This window comes from Catharus ustulatus, chromosome 1, assembly GCF_009819885.2.
Source record: "Catharus ustulatus isolate bCatUst1 chromosome 1, bCatUst1.pri.v2, whole genome shotgun sequence".
Taxonomy (NCBI): Eukaryota; Metazoa; Chordata; class Aves; order Passeriformes; family Turdidae; genus Catharus; species Catharus ustulatus.
Window position 1 is genome coordinate 48,201,704 of NC_046221.1, and position 20,940 is coordinate 48,222,643.

The window sequence follows — 20,940 nt, forward strand, 5'->3', positions numbered from 1 at the left end:
GCATTCTTGTAGGTAGCAGTCAGCTCTTGTAAGCCTACCATTCATTTCTTTTTCCTTTTGCCTTCTTTCCTACCAAATTCCAGTGACTGTAAATTTATAATTTTGCCCAGCAGCCATTTTGTAAGTGTGTTTTAAAAATCCTGAAAGAAGGAAGATTTGCAGCAAACTGCATGTTTTTGTTAAACTTTTGAAATACAATGTATCTATTCTTCTCTGGGATGAATAACATTGCTTTCACCATCAGGAAAATAATGACTGGAAAACCAAATGTTCACTAAAGAAGCTGATGCTTTTTTTTTAAAGGGCTATTGCCCAAGTATGTCATCCAATGGAGGAAAGTTGGTAGCTGCATTGTTTTTTGTACAAGAGCTACCTAGACAGTGATGTGATACCTCTTATTGGACTAACCAGAGTTAAAATTAGAACTGAGCAAACAAATCCCAATGACTAACAGAGCTTCATGCATTTAACCTTTCTTGCTGCACACCAAGATAAACTTTTCAAGTAGCTCCTGGTTTTTGGCTTCCAGTTTACAGAATGCTGAGAGATGCTAAGCCTGGTGAGCTCCCTACCTTCAGCTTGACAATTTGATCGCACAAAAACACAGTGTGAGAAGCAGACAAAGAAGAAGGTACTGAGAAGAAAAAAAACTACGTATGCTCTTCCACTTCACTGTCATTTAGCGATATGCAGAACACAAATCTGAACCCTGAAGTGCTTAGCTGAATTAGGTTTCTTACAGCTCAAACCAGTGGGCATGTCCATACCTTGGGGGCTGAGCTAGGAATTGAGTTCAGATGTTTACCAGTATATTTGTTTGCTTGGATTGCTGCAGTAGAGTTGGGGGACGCTTTGTCATAACATTTATGAAAATCCACATGCACTGTGAGTTTTTGTATAGGGGTTCCTTACCGGATAATTTCCAGGTTGACTTCTGATTTGAAATTTGTTTGTCTTCTTCTGGTGATTGTCCTCTACTTGTATTTTATTCACCAAGTCTAAAGACAAATTATTCCCTCTCCATATAATTTTTACTCCTGGCTACCTATCTTTCAAAACTGATTGTGCACAACTGGAAGCAGAGAGAGCAGCACAGCAGAGGTAAGTGGGTGAAACCTCCCATAATTAGCAAAGTTGTATAACTCTCCCTGATTCACCATCCCACGGGTGTGGCGGAGCAGCTCCCAAAATGGTAAACTTACTCACCAATGTGGCCAGGGGACATTTTTGTTCAGTAAAAAAACCCAGCTATAGGGTGTAAGCAAAAGGAGCACCCTTGTCCTTCCTAATTTTTTGTGCCTTCTTAATCATTGCTCAAGGCTAGACTGTTAGTCATGTGGCTTCTCTGGTGAACAGAGGATTTTATTCTGAGCTAGGACAAACCAAATCTGGGTTCAGTAAAGGCTCAGACAGTGTCCCCATGCAGCGCCAGAGCTGCACAGTAGCCCTTTTCCCCCTTCCCAACATCTGCACAGACTCCTCTGTGCTGAACAGAGCAGAAATGGGAATGCTCAGTCTTATTTCTCAAGGGTACCTCTCCTGATCCAGCACACAACTCATGCAGAGATTGTGCTGGCATCCCTTAAAACTCACCACAGACTCCTGCAGCTCTGTGCTTCACCTGGTTCATGTCAGAGGTGTATTCTGGCTGCCCTTTATGTATTTACCATCCATTGTAAACTATACCACAGAGTGGTGCTTAGAAAATATTCATAAGCTGGTATTAAGAGTTTTTTGCCTCTCACAGTTTTCCACACTTTATCTTCACTGTGTGCCCATAGGAATACTGTAGGGATACTGTACCACACTCTGCTAGGTTTGGTTCAGTCCTTTCCCTTGCTAAGGTCTGCATTATCAAAACTAATCAATAATTTTTTTGATTGCACTAATTTCTTAATTAAACTTGAGGCCTCTGTCTCAATGTGGAAACAGAAAGTGAGACTCCTGATTTGGAGAAATTGGTTGTGGGAGAATAGAGCTATTGTTTGTCTACTCCCATGCTCACGCCTTTGCAATCTGGCTGGATCCTGTCCTGCTAGCTGTAAAAAAAACCACTTAGTTTGCATTATCCCTCTTCCAGGACAAAATAAAAAGTATAGTTTTCAGAGCCATCTTTTCTTCCTGTTTCTTCTAGTTTGCATCATGTAAATTCAAGCTGTCTTGCCTAAATCCTTCTTTGCACTTGGGCCAGCAGCTGAAAGCCTGTGAAAGCATGTGCATTTTATCCTCTGTGTGTTCTGCAGAAACAGCTTTACAAACCACAGATTATTTTAAATTAAATGACCATTTTAAAAAATTCTATCATTACAAAGCTGAGGCTTGATTGTTGTCTTCAGTGTGCTTCACGGCAGCAAAATTCCTGCATTTTGGGAAATGTGCTGTCTATTCATTCAGCTGGAGTGGTTCCAAAATCAAAGCATGGAACTGTTCTGAGTGCTGGCTAGTGCTCAGAGAATTACTTTCTCTAATGGCCTACACTGTGATTTTGTGAAATGCTCAGATGAGAAGATCATTTGACTCATGAGGCTGATTTTTTAAAAATACAGATGCACAGAAATGGTCTTTTAAGAAGACCAGTTGTTTTCATTGCTGCTGACACAGCAGCATTGGAAAGCAGCTCTATTGTGGGACAGAGAAACTCTCAATTCTGTAATTTGTTATTTGATATTTTTCTTTCTTCACAGGAGCACTTATGGAAGTAAGCACCTAATCAAAACAAATCCATCTGAGAAAGTGCAGTAATTTCACGATTATAAGCCGCACCTGCTTATAAGCCGCATGTCTGGGTGTCAGCAACTGTCTTGGGTTACAATACAGAGTGCGATAAAAGATATCTATTCTATCACCATCTGTTGAGGGTGGGGGCAGTGACCCTTACCTCTGCAAGAGATATTCTGCTAATGGGCCATCCATTGAAACCAGGGGGGGCATTGTTCTTTATCTTTTCACAACCCATCCTTCCTTCAGAGAGTAATTTTCTGCTAATGGCCCATTGAGTTCCACTGTGGGACTGATAAAATTACTTCATCCCACTGGAAGTTGCTCCAGCCAGGGGGAAGAGCCCAACATTTCTTACCAAGATGAAAACAGAGGTTTTGGGACACTAAGGGAGTCCCTTTCTCCACTGGACTCCAGAGGAAAACCAGATTTCTACATATCACCACTGGAACTCCGGAGGGAAAATGCACCTTCTACAGGAGCACTGCTTCAACTGAATCACATCTGCCACTGCAAGAGGACTGCAACCGACATTTAATGGGACTGCTACCAACACCCTGCCTGACGGGGTGTCAGGTTGTACTCTGACGTTGTCAGGGTTTGGAGTTTGTTTCTTTGTAGTACTGTATTACTATTTTAATTTCCCTAGAAAAGAACTGTTATTCCTAATTCCCGTATCTTTGCCTGAGAGCCCCTTGATTCCAAAATTGTAATAATTTGTAGGGAGGGGGTTTACATCCTCCATTTCAAAGAGAAGCCCCTGCCTTTCTTAGCAGATACCTGTCCTCCAAACTAAACCAGCAACTTTTTCATTCTTTGTACGTATATAAGCCGCACCTGATTATAAAGTGTATTTCCAGGTTTGGACCAAAATTTTAATTAAAATGATGCAGCTTATTATCATGAAATTACTGTAATTGTGAAAGTTTAGAAATCCCATCCTGGGTGATCTCTAGGGAAAGGTTGCCATTCTCCATCTTGCAGCTGCCCCACTCAAGCCATCCAAGTCTGCCAATGGGCAGCCAAGTCATGCAGCTTGCATGGTGCAGTCTGTAAGCTTGGAGCAGTCACACCTCTTTTCTCCAGAAGTTTCCAGTTGGACTTTTGGATTTCTTTCTGTCTTGTTGACAGAAACTGCTTTGTCCCAGGGAAGCCTGGGAGACCCTATGTGCAAACAGCTGCTTAACTGAGTCTGTGGATTATTTTAGGTCTGATGCCAATTGGAATGTGAGGGATAAACAAATGGGGTGGAGAGTCCTCAGTAGCTTCTGGACCATGATCATGTATCCTGAGGCCAGAGGTGTGGCTGACTGGCTGCACAGCACTCGCTGCTGCCACTTTCAGAAGGCTACAAACCCAAATTTCTACTCTTGGTGGCTTCAGGAGGTGCAGCTCCTGTGGAAGAAGACAAATTTCTTAGGTAATCCAACACAAAGTAAACCTTGAACACAGGGACCCTCTGATGCTGCAGTCACCCCACTATTGAATGGAGTTATCTTGGATTCATCTGGGCAGCTGCTGCAACAAGTGCCTGCAGGAGAGTGTTGCATTTGGTTGTTGCTTGCGGTGATAGCAAGTAAAGAATGCAGGAAGGGCCTTTGCAGGGGTTTCATAGAGATGTTTATTTCAGCCACGCGTGTGCATCGTCCACGGTTCAGAGAACAAAGGCAAAGGACTTTGTGAGGGTCCAGGTTAAGTACATGGGATGAGCAGGGTGGGGAAGAAGCATCAGAGTCCAATTACCAGGGGACATGGGGGTGTCTCAAGGGTGGGGTTAAGGCAAAGGGCCAACAGGGAAACAGGGTGGGAGTGACCAGAGACTGAGGGACAGGGAGAGGGGCACAGGGCTGACCCAGGGAATAGAACAGATGGTTGCTTTGGCCGGATAGAACAGGATTGTTCTCAAGAGAGGGCAGTGAGAGAGGCCTCTCATTTTTCCCTAACTGGGAAAGTCTTTCAGAATTTCCACAGGAGAGGACTTTCTGCCTATGATGGGATTATTCACACTGACCTCTTCGGGACTACTCTAATGTGTGACTATTTCCAGGGAAAAGGTCTAAATTATATGGTCTATTAGCATGATGAGCCATTTCCAAAATACTTCAGCACCATAATTTTCTCTGTTTAATAAATAACTGTCTTATTTATTATCTGAATTCCATATTGGTACAAGCTACTGTACAGCCATATAGACTGACTTCAATTTAATCCAAACATGAAAATAATAAAGATAGTTTGATCAATACTAAAATAATGTTTAACAATATTAAAATTGATTAGAATTTTAAGTAATTTCACGATTATAAGATGTACCATTTTGACTAAAATTTTGGTCCGAACCCGGAGTGTGGCTTATAATCAGGTGTGGCTTATATATGGACAAAGAACGAAAAGTTGCTGTTTTAGTTTGGAAGACAGATGTCTGCTGAGAAAGGCAGGAACTTCTCTTTGAAATGGTAAATGTAAACCCCCTCCCTCCAAATTATTATTGTAATTTTGAAATCAAGGGGCTTTCAGGCAAAAATATGGGAATTAGGAATAACAGTTCTTTTCTAGAGAAATTAAAATAGAAATACAGTACTACAAAGAAACAAACTCCAAACCCTGACAACGTCAGAGTACAACCTGACACCCTGCCAGGCAGGGTGTTGGTAGCAGTCCCATTAAATGATGGCTGCATCCTCCTGCAGTGACAGATGTGATTCAGTTGAAGCAGTGCTCCTGCAGAAGGTGCATTTTCGCTCTGGAGGTCCAGTGGTGATATGTAGAAATCTGGTTTTCCTCTGGAGTCCAGTGGAGAAAGGGACTCCCTTAGTGTCCCAAAACCTCTGTTTTTATCTTGGTAAGAAATGTTGGGCTCTTCCCCCTGGCTGGAGCAACTTCCAATGGGATGAAGTAATTTTATCAGTCCCACAGTGGGACTCAATGGGCCATTATCAGAAAATTACTCTCTGGAAGAAAGATGGGTTGTGAAAAGATACAGAACAATGCCCCACCTGGTTTCAATGGATGGCCCACTAGCAGAATATCTACCGTTGAGATAAGGATCAGTGCCCCCACCCTCAACAGATGGTGATAGAATAGATACCTTTTATCGCACTCTGTATTGTAACATGCGGCTTATAATCAGGTGCGGCTTATATATGGACAAGGAACAAAAAGTTGCTGGCACCCAGAAGTGCGGCTTATACTCACTGCAGCTTATAATCGTGAAATTACTATAAGTTGGTAAAGAGGTGGCTCAGTGTTGTTTTTCAAGTTAGCTTAATTAAACCCCCAGATCCCCTAACCCACAAAATTCTGTTCTGTCTGAAAATAGTTTATCACAAACAGCCAAACATGTTTTTTATCTTGGAAGACCTGCTAGCTGCCAACTTGGGACTTCAGAGTCTAGGTTTAAAGACACCTAAAATAAATAGTGTATACCACATGTAAATACATATTTAAAATTCTGTGAAGCCTTAAAACTGTTGATTAATTGTTTACTTTGGTCACAAGTAATTAATCTACCTCTCCTGGATTTAACCTGTTAATATATACAAGACATGTAACTGATACTTTCCCAAAGTAAATACTATTCCCTGTCTCTGTTCAACTCATGCTTCTAAATGATGTATTTGGAGATATGCTACTGTCAGAAAACTCAGGGATTTGGCAAAAACTCCCTGCAGATTTGTGTAATGACACCAAAAGCCCACCTCTGGCACATTTAATGTTGCTCTCATCTCTTGAAAGAGCCTTAGATAGCTGAGAGGCAGGTAGATGAATTACCCTGCCTTCTGGAAGTACAGTCATTTCACAATTATAAGCCGCACCATTTTGACTAAAATTTTGGTCCGAACCCAAAGTGCGGCTTATAATCAGGTGCGGCTTATATATGGACAAAGAACAAAAAGTTGCTGTTTTAGTTTGGAGGACAGGTGCCTGCTCAGAAAGGCAGGAACTTCTCTTTGAAATGGAGAATGTAAACCCCCTCTCTCCAAATTATTATAATTTGGAAATCAAGGGGCTTTCAGGCAAAAATATGGGAATTAGGAATAACAGTTCTTTTCTAGGGAAATCAAAATAGAAATACAGTACTACAAAGAAACAAACTCCAAACCCTGACAACGTCAGAGTACAACCTGACACCCTGTCAGGCAGGGTGTTGGTAGCAGTCCCATTAAATGGTGGCTGCATCCTCCTGCAGTGACAGATGTGATTCAGTTGGAGCAGTGCTCCTGCAGAAGGTGCAGTTTCCCTCCGGAGTTCCAGTGGTGATGTGGAGAAATCCGGTTTTCCACTGGAGTCCAGTGAAGAAAGGGGCTACCTTAGTGTCCCAAAAACTCTGTTTTTATCTTGGTAAGAAATGTTGGGCTCTTCCCCCTGGCTGGAGCAACTCCCAATGGGATGCAATAATTTTATCAGTCACACAGTGGGACTCAATGGGCCATTAGCAGACAATGACTCCCTGGAGGAAGGATGGGGTGTGAAAAGATAAAGAACAACGCCCCACCTGGTTTCAATGGATGGCCCATTAGCAGATTGTCTGCCATTGAGATAAGGATCAGTGTCCCCACCCTCAACAGATGGTGATAGAACAGATACCTTTTATCACACTCTGTATTGTAACATGCGGCTTATAATCAGGTGCGGCTTATATATGGACAAAAAAACAAAAAGTTGCTGAAACCCAGAAGTGCTACTTATACTCAGTGCAGTTTATAATCGTGAAATTACTGTACTTTTTTTTCTCTTGCCCAATGACACTGTGTTTTCTCTTCGGTGAAGGTTTGACATTAATCTGACCTGGGGAAATCAGTAGCAAAATGAAATGCATTTTTAATGATTTTCTGATTGTTGTTAGTATACTTTCCTATCTCTGCCTTTTTTTGTGTGTGTTTGTTTGTGTGCGTGTGTGTCTACGTACATACATCTACTTGGTTTACGTTCATACAGAATATCCAGGGTTTGATTAAGCCAGTAAGAGTGGAGGGCAGCTTAGTATAATTTTAAATCTTGCAATATTGCTTCTCTAATAATGGTTATATTACTCATTATGAAACTGCATAGCTTGCAGAAATTTCAGCAGATCAGTGCAGGATTACCCCAATTTGCTCAGGTGCATTATTTAAACATATCTTGATTGATGGAGCTTTACAAGGCTGCTTATGATTGTTGGATTATTGCTTTCTGTATGTGTGTTACGGTCAGTCAGCAGGACTGATGTTCAATTTTGTTCTATTTTTGTTCAATACTGACGTTCAATTGAGTCTGCTTCACCTAAATCAGAAGCCAAGAAGAAAGGATAAGGAGGATTTCTTACCTGTACCAGGTGTAATGTTGTGTAGCCAATATACTGAAGATAAAAGGTAACCAGTAAATTGATTAGGTTTTGTATTTGGAAAACAATAATAAATAGGGGTTCTTAGTAAAACTCTTTTGTTTCGGGATAGAATAAGGTGTATTGTACTAATTGCAGGGACATCAAATGTCCTGTACAAAGCCAGAAGAGTGAAAAGAAAGGCCGCATTCTGAGAACAAACCGAGGGATCACTTCGCTCGTGTGGGGGCAAGGCATGGTGACATACGGATTCGCTCACTCCAAGCGGGCTCGTGGCTCGGGATAATCCTGGAAGAGGTTCCGGCTCATCCCGCCCTGGGCTCGCCACTCCGAGCTCCACCACCTGCCGGCAGCAGCGCCTCACAGCGCCCGGCCCCGCGCCCGCCCCACCGAGCTTTCACTGCGGGAGGCTTGAAATTATCCGGTGTCTCCTCTCGCTCACTTGGGTGTGAATGAGGGCATCTATTTGAGGGAGATGAGGCACCTAGTCGATGTGTTTCGTTCCTTAAACCTCGTGTCTGAGGTTGTTGTTGTTTTTTGTTTGCATTTGTTTTGTTTGGTTTTTTCCTTTTTTAAGCGTCTGGTTGTCGTTCAAAAGAAATAACAGTTCTGGGAGAAATTCTGCTGTGAAAGGAGACCAGCAGCAAGATGAATGAACTCATGGGGTACACTCTTAATAGGTGAAGTGATGATCTTACAGCATGAATGCCATGGAGACTTGTCTTTTAGCAAAAATGCAAGTCTTTGCTTTTCTGTGCTGGGTAGAGGCAGCTGCTTCTCAACTGGATCCTGGCTGGAAGGAACAGTCTTCTATCACAATAAGCATATATTGCCTTTTGCAGGGGCAGGGGTGGGATAGTACAGACAGGGTCCATCCTCGTTTGTAATCATCAATTAATCAATCTTCCATTTTATAGAATGTTTCTTGAGTACTTCTTGTTTGTCATACTCATCAGGTAGTAGAACAGGCAGGCAAAATGTGGGGTTTGGTCTGTCTCACAAATTGAAAACAAAACAGTACTTCATGTATGCCACTCTTCATGGGATTTCATTAGCCCTTATCCTTTATCAGGCACAGCAGATGTTCAAGTGTAAACGTAACAAAAACCCACATAACTCACACAAAATAATTTTTATTGTCTCTGGAAGGCAAGCAATTTACAGCGGTGAAATAACAGACAGGAGTACCAGTATACACAGCTTTACTCTGCTTGCCTGTGGCCTCTGGAACAACTTCTCTGCTGGGAATCCCGTCATTAGAATGGCCTCAGCATTTCTGCTGTGATTTACTTCTTTTGTTGTTATTTTAGCATATTTGATATGGACTACTGTAGCAGTCTACTGTCTCCATATTGGAGCCATATTTTCTGCTGCACACAAGCATTTTTCAATTCAAGGTATGGTTGGCGTTTGTATCCAGTTTAGTTTATGGTGTTTGGTTGGTTTGCTTTTCTATGAATATAGATGATGAGGATAATTTTGAATGCTTTTGCAATCAGAAGGTCCCTTTTGCAAGTTTTTTTGGGAGTTCCTAGAAAATATACTTTAAACAATAGAAGTATTTAAGTTTGACTGCCAGGACATTCTATGTTAATAAACTTTTAAAATGCTTCTCATTATCTTTATCTTGCCACAAATAAATTAAATGTTTGCATGTTCCAGAGGTTTATGGAAAACTGTCAAAATTATGAGTTGTTTGATAAAATTTATAAACATTTATGCAAGTAAGTCTCACTGTAAATTTTGGATACTTCTTGTTCTTTGCTTTTATTTAAAGACTTTGACCATATGTGATTTTTAATCCTGTTACAGTTTTAAAACCTCTTGGTGTGGTCTCCAGACCTTGCTTTGCCTCCACTTAAGTTTTTTGAGTATTTTTGCAGAAGGGGAGCTTTTTCAGGAAAACTTCTTTGACATAATCAGGCCACTCTTGAGGTTTATTAACATCATCTCCTAGAGGAGGAGGGGCCATGCAAGAAATACTGTTTGCCCATACTAGCAGATACTCTTAACTTTAAAACAGGATTATCATTAAAATAAATGAACATGCAAAAGCATTTCAAAGGCTATAGCCCACTCAGTATTGAGGAATGAACTGCAAACTCCCAGCTGCTCTCCTGCAGGAAAGTGCCATGTCTTCATCACAATCCTATGAGTCACTATTGAGCTTCTCAATTGTTGTATGCCAATGCGCCATGATAGCAAAAGACTTTACCAAATTACAGATCTCTCTGCAAGAATTTTCAGGGCTGAAATTTATCAAGACCCATGCCTCCAACTCCAGCAAATTTGTTCTCCCAGACCTTTGTTTTGATGATGTCAGTTACTGGATTGAGAGTTCCTTATCTTTTGCAGGATGTTAATAATAGAATTGTGTAAACTTGATCAGATATGCAAACCACCTTCAATACTTGTAAATCCATAGTTGTTTAGAAAGACAGAACTAGAAATAGCAAGTTGTGTCAATTTACAGAGCCTTCAATAGGGTGAATAGCTGGGTCATATTTTCTTCTTTATGCTGAGAGTCTCATAAACACACAGAAACTGTGTTTAAATAATATATAACAACATAAAAGCAATAAAAGCAGAGACATTCCCAGTGTTGATGTACATGAAGCATGTTAATTGCACTCTTTCTTGCATGGTAGGGAAACCCTAGGACAACCTATGCCCAAGACCCAGGGGGAAAAAAAAAAAGAGAGAGAGAGAAAATACATGCTAATTCTAATGGCTCGTTGCCTTCTACCACTTCTACAAGAATTCCCATGAAGGGCTTGCTAGCGATTTTGGCTTGCCAGTAAAAATCCCGAAGAGAAATGTGAATGTGATCACTGTCTTCTTCACTGTTGCTGTTTTTAACCATGAAGCTTTGTTTATCTTTTAGGGTGGATGCTGGGTGACCAGGTAATGTACAACATTCTTTTATGGCTGACCACTGGGAAAGCATCTCTGGAGAAGGAGCTGCTACACACAAAGTGGTAATTATGAACAGCTACTGCTCCATCAAGTGGAAGAACCAAGGCTGACCACTAAATAGAACTAATGAATGTATTCTTTCAATAAAAACTGATACTGTGTAATGCTTATACAAAAGAGGTAAGTGCTCTGATGACATGACCTCTGTTTTAACTGCTGGCATGCCACAAAATCTCTGTATGTATCTGATAGAACGACACTGTTTCTCAGTGTGACCCTCAGATTTTTCTAAAATGACCACAGCTTTGATTCTTGCTTGAAAAAATAAGTACCTCTTCAAAAAGAGATGCAAAAGGGAAAAAAAATTAACAACCCACCTTGAAACTTAACACATTACAATGAAAAAGGATGCCAATCCCTGATAAGGCAGGCTTGGCAGAATGGGTTACAGAGAGATAAAAAGCCAAGACAAACCTGTAGCACTGAGTGTGGGAGGATTAAGGTGGTGTATTTTGCTCCCAGTCCAAGTTTTACTTCATGGGAGATTTAAATGAGTGATCTTCCCCTGTGATATGTCTTCATTATCAATATCAAGGAAGTAACAAAGGTTGCTGCTAAGGATGAGCGTCTCTCTCATCTCCCCTCTTCCCCAATGACAGGATGATGGGGAACCAGGGAGACTCGGAGGCAACACCAGTCCTCAGCAGGCTCTTCCACTGGACAGCAATAGGCAGTGAAGTGTGGAGTAGGCATGGTACAGGGAGACCTAAAGTCCCTTTTCAGGAGGTGCTTCAAGCAAGTAAGATGGATAAATTTCTTACCTCAGCACTGCTGCTGCCACAGAAGTTGCACAGATGGAGTGAGCTCACCCCATGGAGAGTGTTTTCGTGCTATGCATGTTCAGAGGTAAGTTTCAGGCCTAATCAGTGTGTTGAAGGTGCTTTAGTGATGATCACAATGGTTTCTTTCCATGTGAAAAAGGAAAATCATATCACAAATCTGTACATATTGCCTTGTGACTGCCCTGCCTTAGTCTGATTTCATAAAGTGTTTGTCTTAAGTGAATGAATTATGGCAGGGATTGAGTGTGATGCTCAGTTGTTGTCACCTCTTGTCTTAATTTTGTAAAGAACGTTCCTGTTTGCATTTGCCAGACTATTTTAGCATGTTTCCTGTTGTTACTTGGATGCTGGATTATAATTTGATGCCCTCATTGTGATTTGTATGTTTCTCACACCGGGTGCTGTTAATATTTAATGAATTTTAGACCAACACAAAGAGAAGATTTGATGCATTCAATAATATAAGTGGTAGTTGTCACTTAAGAAATTATTAGGGTAAATTTATTTTTCCTGTAGCTGTTGCTTTAGAAAGGCTGCGGCTGTGCTCTAATTAGAAAAGGGAAATGTAACCACTGATTACAGATAGAGAAGGAAGAAAAAGCCAGTTTACCAGAAGATTCAGTACATCTTTCCAAAGGAAAAAGCATTTGGATGTGTGAAAATCTATTCTGGAGTAGTGCATAATAATATGGATGTCTATGGGCTTACCTTTGTTCAAAATGCAGGGAAATGTAAAAATAACATTTCCCAGAAAAAAAAAAAAATTAAAGTAACATGCATTGTATTTATATACTGAGTTTATCATGTATTCTACACAACATGGAGGAAGTTTTGGACTTCACTTTTTTTTTTTTTGGGAATATAAACCCCTTATAATGGCATCTAAATTATTCTATGTTCCTATTCAGCTTCAACCTGTACAGATTGAGGTTGGAAGAAAAAATATTTCCTTTCCTCAGGGAGAGGGATTTTGATAGTGATGTCCAGAAGGTTATCCATATCAGTTTTCCGTAGTCCCTCTCATGGGTGCAATTTCAGCTGTTTTAGGACTTTCTGCCCTAAAGGTAGGTGACAAGTTGTGTTGGAAATGAGGTGTACGTATCTTGCTTTTTAGAACCACGGTGTAGACTTTCAGAGGTCTTTGGGTTTTACTCTCAAAATGAACTTGCAAATCAAATTGTCTTGCATCTTACTGGGAAGTAAAATGTACTTGAAGCAGTCCTGCATACACCAACCCGCCATGCACCTGATTTGCCACTACTTGTAAGCATTTTGGAAATCACAGCTCTCACATGCAGCTCCCAAAGAAATAAAATATGAACATGTAAGAATATGAAAGCATTTTTCAGGTTGTTGTCAGACCGGTTTATTTCAGAGTATTCATTTCCCCATCTGAAACATCACAGTTTGAAAGAACTCGATTTGTAGAACGCGGTCTGGAAGATCTGTCACAGAAGTTTCCTGCCACAGACCACGAATGTCATCCCATCCAGACCCCGCGCCTACTTGTGAGCACAAAAGCTGAGTGTAGATAATGTCTGTTGTTAACACTGCCCGCGTTTACACCTGGGATAGCAAAGCGTGGACCTGCAAATAGCAAGTGTTAAGGAGGAGCTGCAAAGGCTGCACCGGGGAGCGACGGGCCTCGGGGACACGCTCGGCTGGCCGGCCTCAGGGAGGGACTGCTCCTCCGGCTGCTCCCCAGCCCCTCGGCCGAGCCCCGGGCGTCCCGAGGGAGAGAGGCAGCCGCCGGAGCCGGGCGGGAAGGGCCGGAGAGAGCCCCTTCCGTGGGCAGTGGCCCGGGGGAGCGGCCGGCTCCGGCTGCAGCGGGAGAGGGAAGCGAGGGGAGCTCGGCGGCCCCGGCCGAGCGGGCAGCCAGTAGCGGAGCCCCTCCGCGGAGTTTCTGGAGGACAGCCTCCGACCCCTCGCTCCCTCCCTTCCTTCTTTCCCTCCTTCCCTCTCGCCGCTGGCTGGCGGCTGGCAAAACCTGCCGGCAGCACGAAAAGCACTGACACAAGCTGGGGACAAGCCCGCCAGAGGCAGCCGGCGCCGCCACGCTCTACTCAGGTACCCCCAGCCATGTCCGAGGATCTGCGCGTTTCCTCCCCTGCTACTCTTCTTCTACCTTTTCCTCCTGTTCTTCTTTCCTCCTCTTCTCCTCGATCCTCTCCCTCCACCCCGCCCCTCCCGCCGAGCGGCCGCGGGCGCAGCCCCCCGACGCCGCTGCCGGGCCGGGAGGCGCTCGGCGGGGCCAGGGAGGGAGTGGCCGGGCATCTCCCGGCAGGGAAACGGGGTCTGGGGCTGGCAGCCCTTCTGTGCGTGTGTGCGCCGGGGGGGAGGGAGGCATAGGGGCCGGGGGGTGCCGGAGGAGGGACTATGAGGAGAGGAAGGTATAAGAAGGGATGCGGACAAGGGAGGGGGGTGATGGAAAGAGGGGGTGCGGAGCCGAGGGGCAGGCGTTGACAGCTGCTTTCCCTGCACCCACAGTCCCCTCCCCCGGTGCCGCCGTGGGGTGGGACTCCCCGGCGGGCCACGGTCTCTCATCCTGCTCCCCACCCCCCTACCGCTGCCCGGCGCCGGGGGTCGGTGCTGGGGCGGGCGTGCCGGGGTGGGCGTGCTCCGCCACCCGACGGCGTGTCCCGGACGCTGCTCCACAGCCTGCGGGTGGGCAGCGGCACCCCCGGGACGATGCCGCGGCTCGGCGGGGGCTGGCCGGCGGCCCCGCGCCTCTCCCCGGCCTCCGCTGCAGTCCTCCTAGGCGTCCTGTGCCTGCCCGGGGCGCCGGCCTCCTCCCTGCTCACAGGTACGGCGAGTCGCGGGCTGCCCTGGGCCCGCCTGCCGGGTGGCATTGCGCGGGAAGGGCGGGCCGAGGTGTTACCTCGTGGTTTGGGGTAGATGAAGGGCAGTAACCGTGCCTATCTCCTCCAAAAACTGTTTTCTTCCTTTGCTTCCCCCTCCCCATTCTCCGTTTCCTCTCGAGGGTTTTATCTTCCTGAGATCTGTGGCATGGAGGGAAACGCCGAATCAAATTCTAGCGCAAGCAGGGAACCATTATTAGACTTTGAGGAGTGATTCCAGCATGACAGAATACCGGCGAATCAGTGTCAGGGGCGTAAAGGGCTTCCTAATTTGCATGCGTTTGACAGTCAACTTGCTAATTTTGGCTCAATTGCCAAGTGGTTGTGCATTTTAAAATGATGCTTGGTTTAGGGCTTGCGGTGGTCCAAGTCCTCAAAGTGAAATGGACAGCTTTCTGCTGATTTCAGTGAGCTCTGGATCTGTCGTTATAGATGTAGCCTGCTTTGCATGGGGTGCTCGTTATTCTCCACACGTCATGTGAGAGAAGAAAAAGCGTCCTTCTTTGCTATAACTGGGGCACAAAGAAAGCCTAGGTTTGTGCCGCAATAAAAGGCCACTCATTTCCCTGTTCTCTTTAGAATCTTGCAGAAATGCTAAACATCCTTGCCTGATTAAATTGGGCAAATTAAGGCAGGGCTTAAAATCTAGGGCTAGGAATAGAGCAAGGGTTAAACGTGAGTGTGAGAGAATAGTTTCCAAAATTGTCAGGGTGAAATGAAATAAGCTAGTATTTTAAAATTTTTATTTCTCTTTCAGGATCAGTTGCAAAATGTGAAAATGAAGGGGAAATTCTGCAGATACCTTTTATCACAGACAACCCTTGCATAATGTGCATTTGCCTGGTAAGTGAATACTTCAGCCGGTAAGAACGTTCAGACATACTAAATGTAACTGCACAGAGTGGGGAATGTTTCACATAATCAAATCTTGGGTGACTGTTGCCTTTATGTAACACAAGGTTATCTCAGAGCTGAGTTAATGGAAAGTAACCCAATATATGATCTGGCAATCGTTTCTTTAACTTTAAAGGCTGGGCACAAAGCTGTACATGACTTATTATTTCAGAACATTGTGAAACCATGTTTACCATGTGAATTTGTGGGGAGAACTTCCACAGAGTTGGGGATGCACTCAGAAGTCTTTACTTGTAGGTCAGCAAAAAGGAGAGGTAAGGTTTGGAAATGATGCTGCTCTGAGCTTCCATGTGCTCCCTGTCACAATCCCAGTGAGTGAGGAACTCCACAAGGGTGCAAGGTGAAGACAGCAGTGTGACTGTATGTGCTGTAATAAAATGACTGTGAAAACACAAGTGATGCTTTCATCAGAGTACTTTACCTGCTGTGCTGAGAATTCAGGGATTAATAGTGTTGCTAGCTGATACACATTTTGGGGAGAAACATTCTTTCTTCCTTGTAGTTCTGTTTAAGAGTTAACCGTTTTTGGGAGCAGTTCAGTTGGACAAGCCAAGGCTTAGGAGTTATTGTAAAACAGTCATTCTAAATAAAACTTCCTATGATAGTTTTAAATAAAACCCATAAACCTTAATTTGCTGTTGAATACAGAGAAAAGTACAGGCTAGAAAGCCCTATGTTTTACATTTTGGAATTTACAGAGTAGCTGTAAATGTGTTTGCTTTAGGATTGAAATATCAACACACCCTGTCCCCCTAAGATTATTGCTATTATTATTGTAAGTCTATTAAAAATGTAAATAATTGTTTCAGACTGCCTCTTAGAAGGCAATTTTGGCACCTGTAGAACCAAGGTCATCTTGAGCCCCTCGAGGCTGATATCTATCACTGCACTGAGTTCAATAGATTTTAAGTGAGATTCACTGATAACTTTTTAGGTAATATTGATGAAGAATATGTTATTGATTTCTTCTGAGCAGAGTCAGATGGGAAAAAGAGCAGCATCGGATATGGCAAGTAAGGAAACCAAAGGGAAATCAAAAAGACAGACAAAGCTGTGTTTTATCGTGGATCACCTTCCCAAATATGTCTGCCACCACTTTTGTTCATGAGAGCTAGTGTTAACCAGCAAGAAAGCAATTTATCTGTGAAAGAGCAGAAGTTCAGTCCTAGGCATGAGGGCAATAATGCATGAGGGTAAAACACTTGCATTAATAAATCTCTCCAGACCTTGGCTTTATTAAATCAATGATCACCCTTTTAGTGTGCGAGCACAAAGAACTGCAAAAAGCAATGGATGTAAGAACTCTAAATCCCTGTGGTTTCCAGGGCTCACTTTAGTGAAATGGCAGCTGAGGGCATTTGGATCCCTTCTGTGTCAGGAGAACACTATGTTTTATTGAGCACACAGATGCCTAGTGAGTTACTGCAGTTACCTGCCCTGGCTACATTGGTTTTTTTCTGCCAAAGGATAAATGCAATTTCCATTTCTTTAGCTGGAAGCTGGGAGACTTAGTAGAGGAGAAGGAAACTAGTCTGGAGATACTGGCTTTAATGCTGTGCAATGTCCAAAGCATTGACGTATTGGACTGCCCATTGCTGAAATCTTTGTTCAGGCCCACCACAAGGGAAAAGAGGTCTGGGGAGAGACAAAACAAAAGAAAAATGGGGTAATTTGTGACCAGGAGGGAAGAGAAAATCAGATTGCTTATATTCAACTAGAAATAATGATTGTTTAATAAAAATTTAGTGAGGAACTTAATCTGGAAGAGTGATCATACTCTTCAAGGGCAAACCTGATGGATGGTCATACTGTAAGAAGTGAGAAATTAAAAAGAGCTCTTGATCAGCTGTTAAAGAAAGGAAGCAATTGCTGTGTAAGAGAGGACAGAAAATTCAGCATAGGGAACCTATATTAAAAACACCAGTAAGGTGAGTCACTGAAATTGCAGATTGAATTGTGGCAAGTCTTCCTTAGTGGTGATGCATTTCCGTGACCACAGGCTGCCATAAATAACAACACAAATTGTGGAAATCTAAACAGCTCTGGGATGAAGAGAAATATCTAAATAACTCTGGACATCCCATCTCTGGCAGTGTCCAGACCAGGGATGAGGTTCCTAAACAACCTGATCTAGTGGGTGGCTTCCCTGTCCATGGTGAAAGGTTTGGAACTAGATGTTCTCTGGGGTCCCTCTAATCCAAACCATTCTATGATTCTATTAAGTTCCTTCCAGGACTTGACCATCTCACGAATTAGAAGACACAGAACTGAAATGCAGGAACTGTATCATCAAGTGTTTGACAGAACTTTGCAGACTGTCCTGTGGAACATGCAGATGCATCCTAGCAAGAGGGAATGAGAGGCAGCATAAGCAAAATGATCTCTGACTTTCTCTCAACAGGCTAAATAATTTTGGAGGGTAAAGCAACAGGTAGTGCTTTAGGAACAAATGTGGTAGACATTGGAAGGTCATGGATTATGAGTAAATTGCAATATGAAATGAAGACTGAAAAAAGCAATTACAAAATCAATTCCTTTTACACCACTGGAAAGTGTTGGCAGGAAGACCAAAACCAAAAGTTGTCTTTTCTCATTGATTAGCAGAGACAGGGTGGACTGATCTTCATGGTAGGAATGTGAGCAGAAGCAATGCAGATAGAACAGACTGCTATCTGTGGACACTGCTTTGGTGGAAGATTCTAGCTCTTGTTTCAGAGTTTTATTTTTACCTCAAACCCCTGAATCTTGTATACAAGAGAGGTGTTAGTGGGGATGTACTAGAAATAGCAGAGTTTAGCTATCAAACCTGATTTGCTCATTCTTGAGCACTTGCTCTTAACATGTGGAAAGAGAAGTTGAGACGATACAGGAGTTCGCATCAAGGGTCATGTGCTGGAGGTTTCATATATGGTGTATGATAAGCTGTTCACTTCTAAACCATCAGTAATACTTTCTAATAAAAAGGCACTGTACCCACAGTGAAATAGCTCTGCTTTGGATGTCCCTGCTTGTCAAAATGAAATGTGTTGGAATGCATGATCAGCTCTGATGCTTGCCTTTAATATAAGGAAACAGGTAGACTAAGGGTGTGTAGGTGTGTGTACATAAACACTGTAATGCTCTGCATGCAAGAACTACCAGCTGAATAAGCCTCTATGGGTAAAATCCCAATTTCCCAAATTCATAATTTATGTCTCTACTTAATGGTCTTAATAATGCCATAAAAATGGTCATTTTTTGTATCTCTAAGCCAAGAGTTTCAATGTGAGCTTTTACAATTACCACACTTCAGCAATGGCATAAACATGAATGAATTTGATCTCCAAAGAACGTCATTAATTACTGCTGACTGCAACAAATGTCCATTTTGTCTTTGTCCTTTTAGAGAAAAACATCAAAGAACATAATTTGGTTTATCCACAAGGAATTTCTTGTAGGACTGATGAAAGCTCAGGTCTCCTAACTCCTGGTCTAATAGTCTGACTACAAAGACATTGTGTTTTATTTCATGCAGTTCCACTTTACAAGTGGATGTGGGTGACAGAGTCACAATGTGAACATACTTATTTTCTTTTGCGTCTCTGACAACAGACAGACTGCACAGATGCCAGATTTTTGGTGTGTCTGCTCTCCTGAGCTGCTTCTGAGGCATGGATGGGCAAAAGACAAATTAAAATTACCTTCATGTTGCAGATGTTTGGGGAAGTGTGCTTTATCACTTGCTATTGCTATCTGCAACATGCTATTAGAGCCAGAGTGCTCTGGTGTTCTGCCTACTTCCATTCTGAATGTCTTGTGGCTCTGCATCTCCTCAGAGGAGATGTACTGCCTCTGGAAATATAACATCCTACCTTGTTTCCATAGGATTTTGAGATACTGGAAGAGGGCAAAGAAGGCCAAAGGCAGCTGAAAGTACCTGCTTTCAAATGCATTTACCTTATATGCCATTAAACACAGACACTGGAGAAAGTACTTAGAGCTGATGGGTAAAATAGATACACAGAAGTTGCACTGAAAAACTGTTTTGCTGATTGTGACATGGCTGACCATCTCATTGCAACTGGTGTGTATAGCTAAAGATTTTTCTGATGAAAGGATGGGAAATGCTCCCAGCTGCAGCAAGTTCTGTATCAGATAAAGGTAAACACTGAAAGGAAATACTGGATGTGATGGGCAGTAAGTTAACCAACCCTATGAAGAAAAATTTTCAAACAAAAGGAAACTATTATTTCAGATAATGGTATGGCTCCTGACAGTACAAAAAAAGTTAGAGAACATACAATTGTGACATTATGTCATGCTTAGTGGTCAACAGTAAAAATGTCTTGAGTCTTCTTGGCTTCTGAAATCAAAGCAGTGAAACTGTGGGTTATGAAGATGAGAGAAAAAAAATTGTGTTTTAGGGAACTAGCCTGAATTGGTAATAATGATTGTAGGCAAAAATACATAATCTTGATAGTATTCATAATGGAGTTATATTGATTCATTTTGAGAAATTGATTGCATATATTAAATGCTTTAAGACTGCAAGTGATTATAGCTACGCTACCTAATGCAAAATTATCTTCTAAAATTATCCTCCCACATCTGTGGAAAAATGATTTTTTAAAAAAATCATTTTAATCAAAGTGCAAAGGAACACTTTGCACATCTCGTGCAGCTTAAGGAGCCCAAACCTACCAAACGTGTATGACAATCTCAGATCTTTCTGTTTTATATATGAAAGTTTTGGGCTGAAGGTAGCAGAGGCATAAGTAAATTTCTGTTAGTAGAACCAAGTAAGACTTCATAAGTATGAATTTCTAGCACATTTTGGTAAGTTTTGGACTTTTTGTATATTGAGGATTTTGAAATGTTAGGGGGAAAATGCTATTAACAGACTATTAAGGGAATTTTTGATTAAATTTCTTTTATTTGAGTGTAATTTAAAACATTTAAAATAGGCGTGGAATATTTAAGTTCAGCTCTGGTACAAGTATGGTAAATTATCAAATTCAGCAGAGTTTTTGTTGGTACAGCTTTTTGGCTGGGAGGTATCTAACACTCAAAATAGAAGTAGGCTCGCAACTGATATTATGGCATTTGCTTTCAAGAAATACGTGCTTCAACATACATGTGGAAAAGACATAAAAATGCTGCAGTCTGTCAGAAATAGGTGAAATGAGAACCTGAGCATAATTATAGAGTGAGAATGTGAAAAGACCACAAAATTAACTTAGCCTGAGTTAAAGTTCTGAGTGCTGAGTTTTTTTGAAGGTGAGATGAGCTCAGCAGTGACAACGATGACAAGTGGTGGTGCCAGTGGTGATGTGGAGAGCCATGTCATTTCATGCTTATTTGTCATCATCTCCATGGACCCTGAACACCT

At 42.4% G+C, this 20,940-nt stretch overlaps 2 protein-coding genes across 9 annotated transcripts in view; both read left to right on the forward strand.

Moving 5' to 3' along the window:
• The window catches only part of BBS9 (Bardet-Biedl syndrome 9), a 362,362-nt gene extending 349,311 nt beyond the window's left edge, over window positions 1–13,051 (forward strand). For 2 of the 4 annotated variants that reach the window (XM_033076468.2, XM_033076458.2), the window contains 2 exons: window positions 10,926–11,019; window positions 11,617–12,622. In XM_033076468.2, coding sequence (XP_032932359.1) covers window positions 10,926–11,019; window positions 11,617–11,995 — 473 coding nt within the window. In that variant the 3' untranslated portion in view covers window positions 11,996–12,622. Of the gene's footprint in view, window positions 1–10,925; window positions 11,020–11,616 lie in introns of all 4 variants that reach the window. The other 2 variants (XM_033076476.2, XM_033076447.2) reach the window with 2 other exon arrangements.
• Window positions 13,052–13,779: 728 nt separating this feature from the next.
• The window catches only part of BMPER (BMP binding endothelial regulator), a 165,918-nt gene continuing 158,757 nt past the window's right edge, over window positions 13,780–20,940 (forward strand). The window contains exons 1-3 of one of the 5 annotated variants that reach the window (XM_033076542.2): window positions 14,064–14,189; window positions 14,457–14,602; window positions 15,415–15,500. In XM_033076542.2, coding sequence (XP_032932433.1) covers window positions 14,176–14,189; window positions 14,457–14,602; window positions 15,415–15,500 — 246 coding nt within the window. In that variant the 5' untranslated portion in view covers window positions 14,064–14,175. Of the gene's footprint in view, window positions 13,867–14,063; window positions 14,190–14,456; window positions 14,603–15,112; window positions 15,192–15,414; window positions 15,501–20,940 lie in introns of those variants that run through there. The other 4 variants (XM_033076516.2, XM_033076524.1, XM_033076533.1 and 1 more) reach the window with 4 other exon arrangements.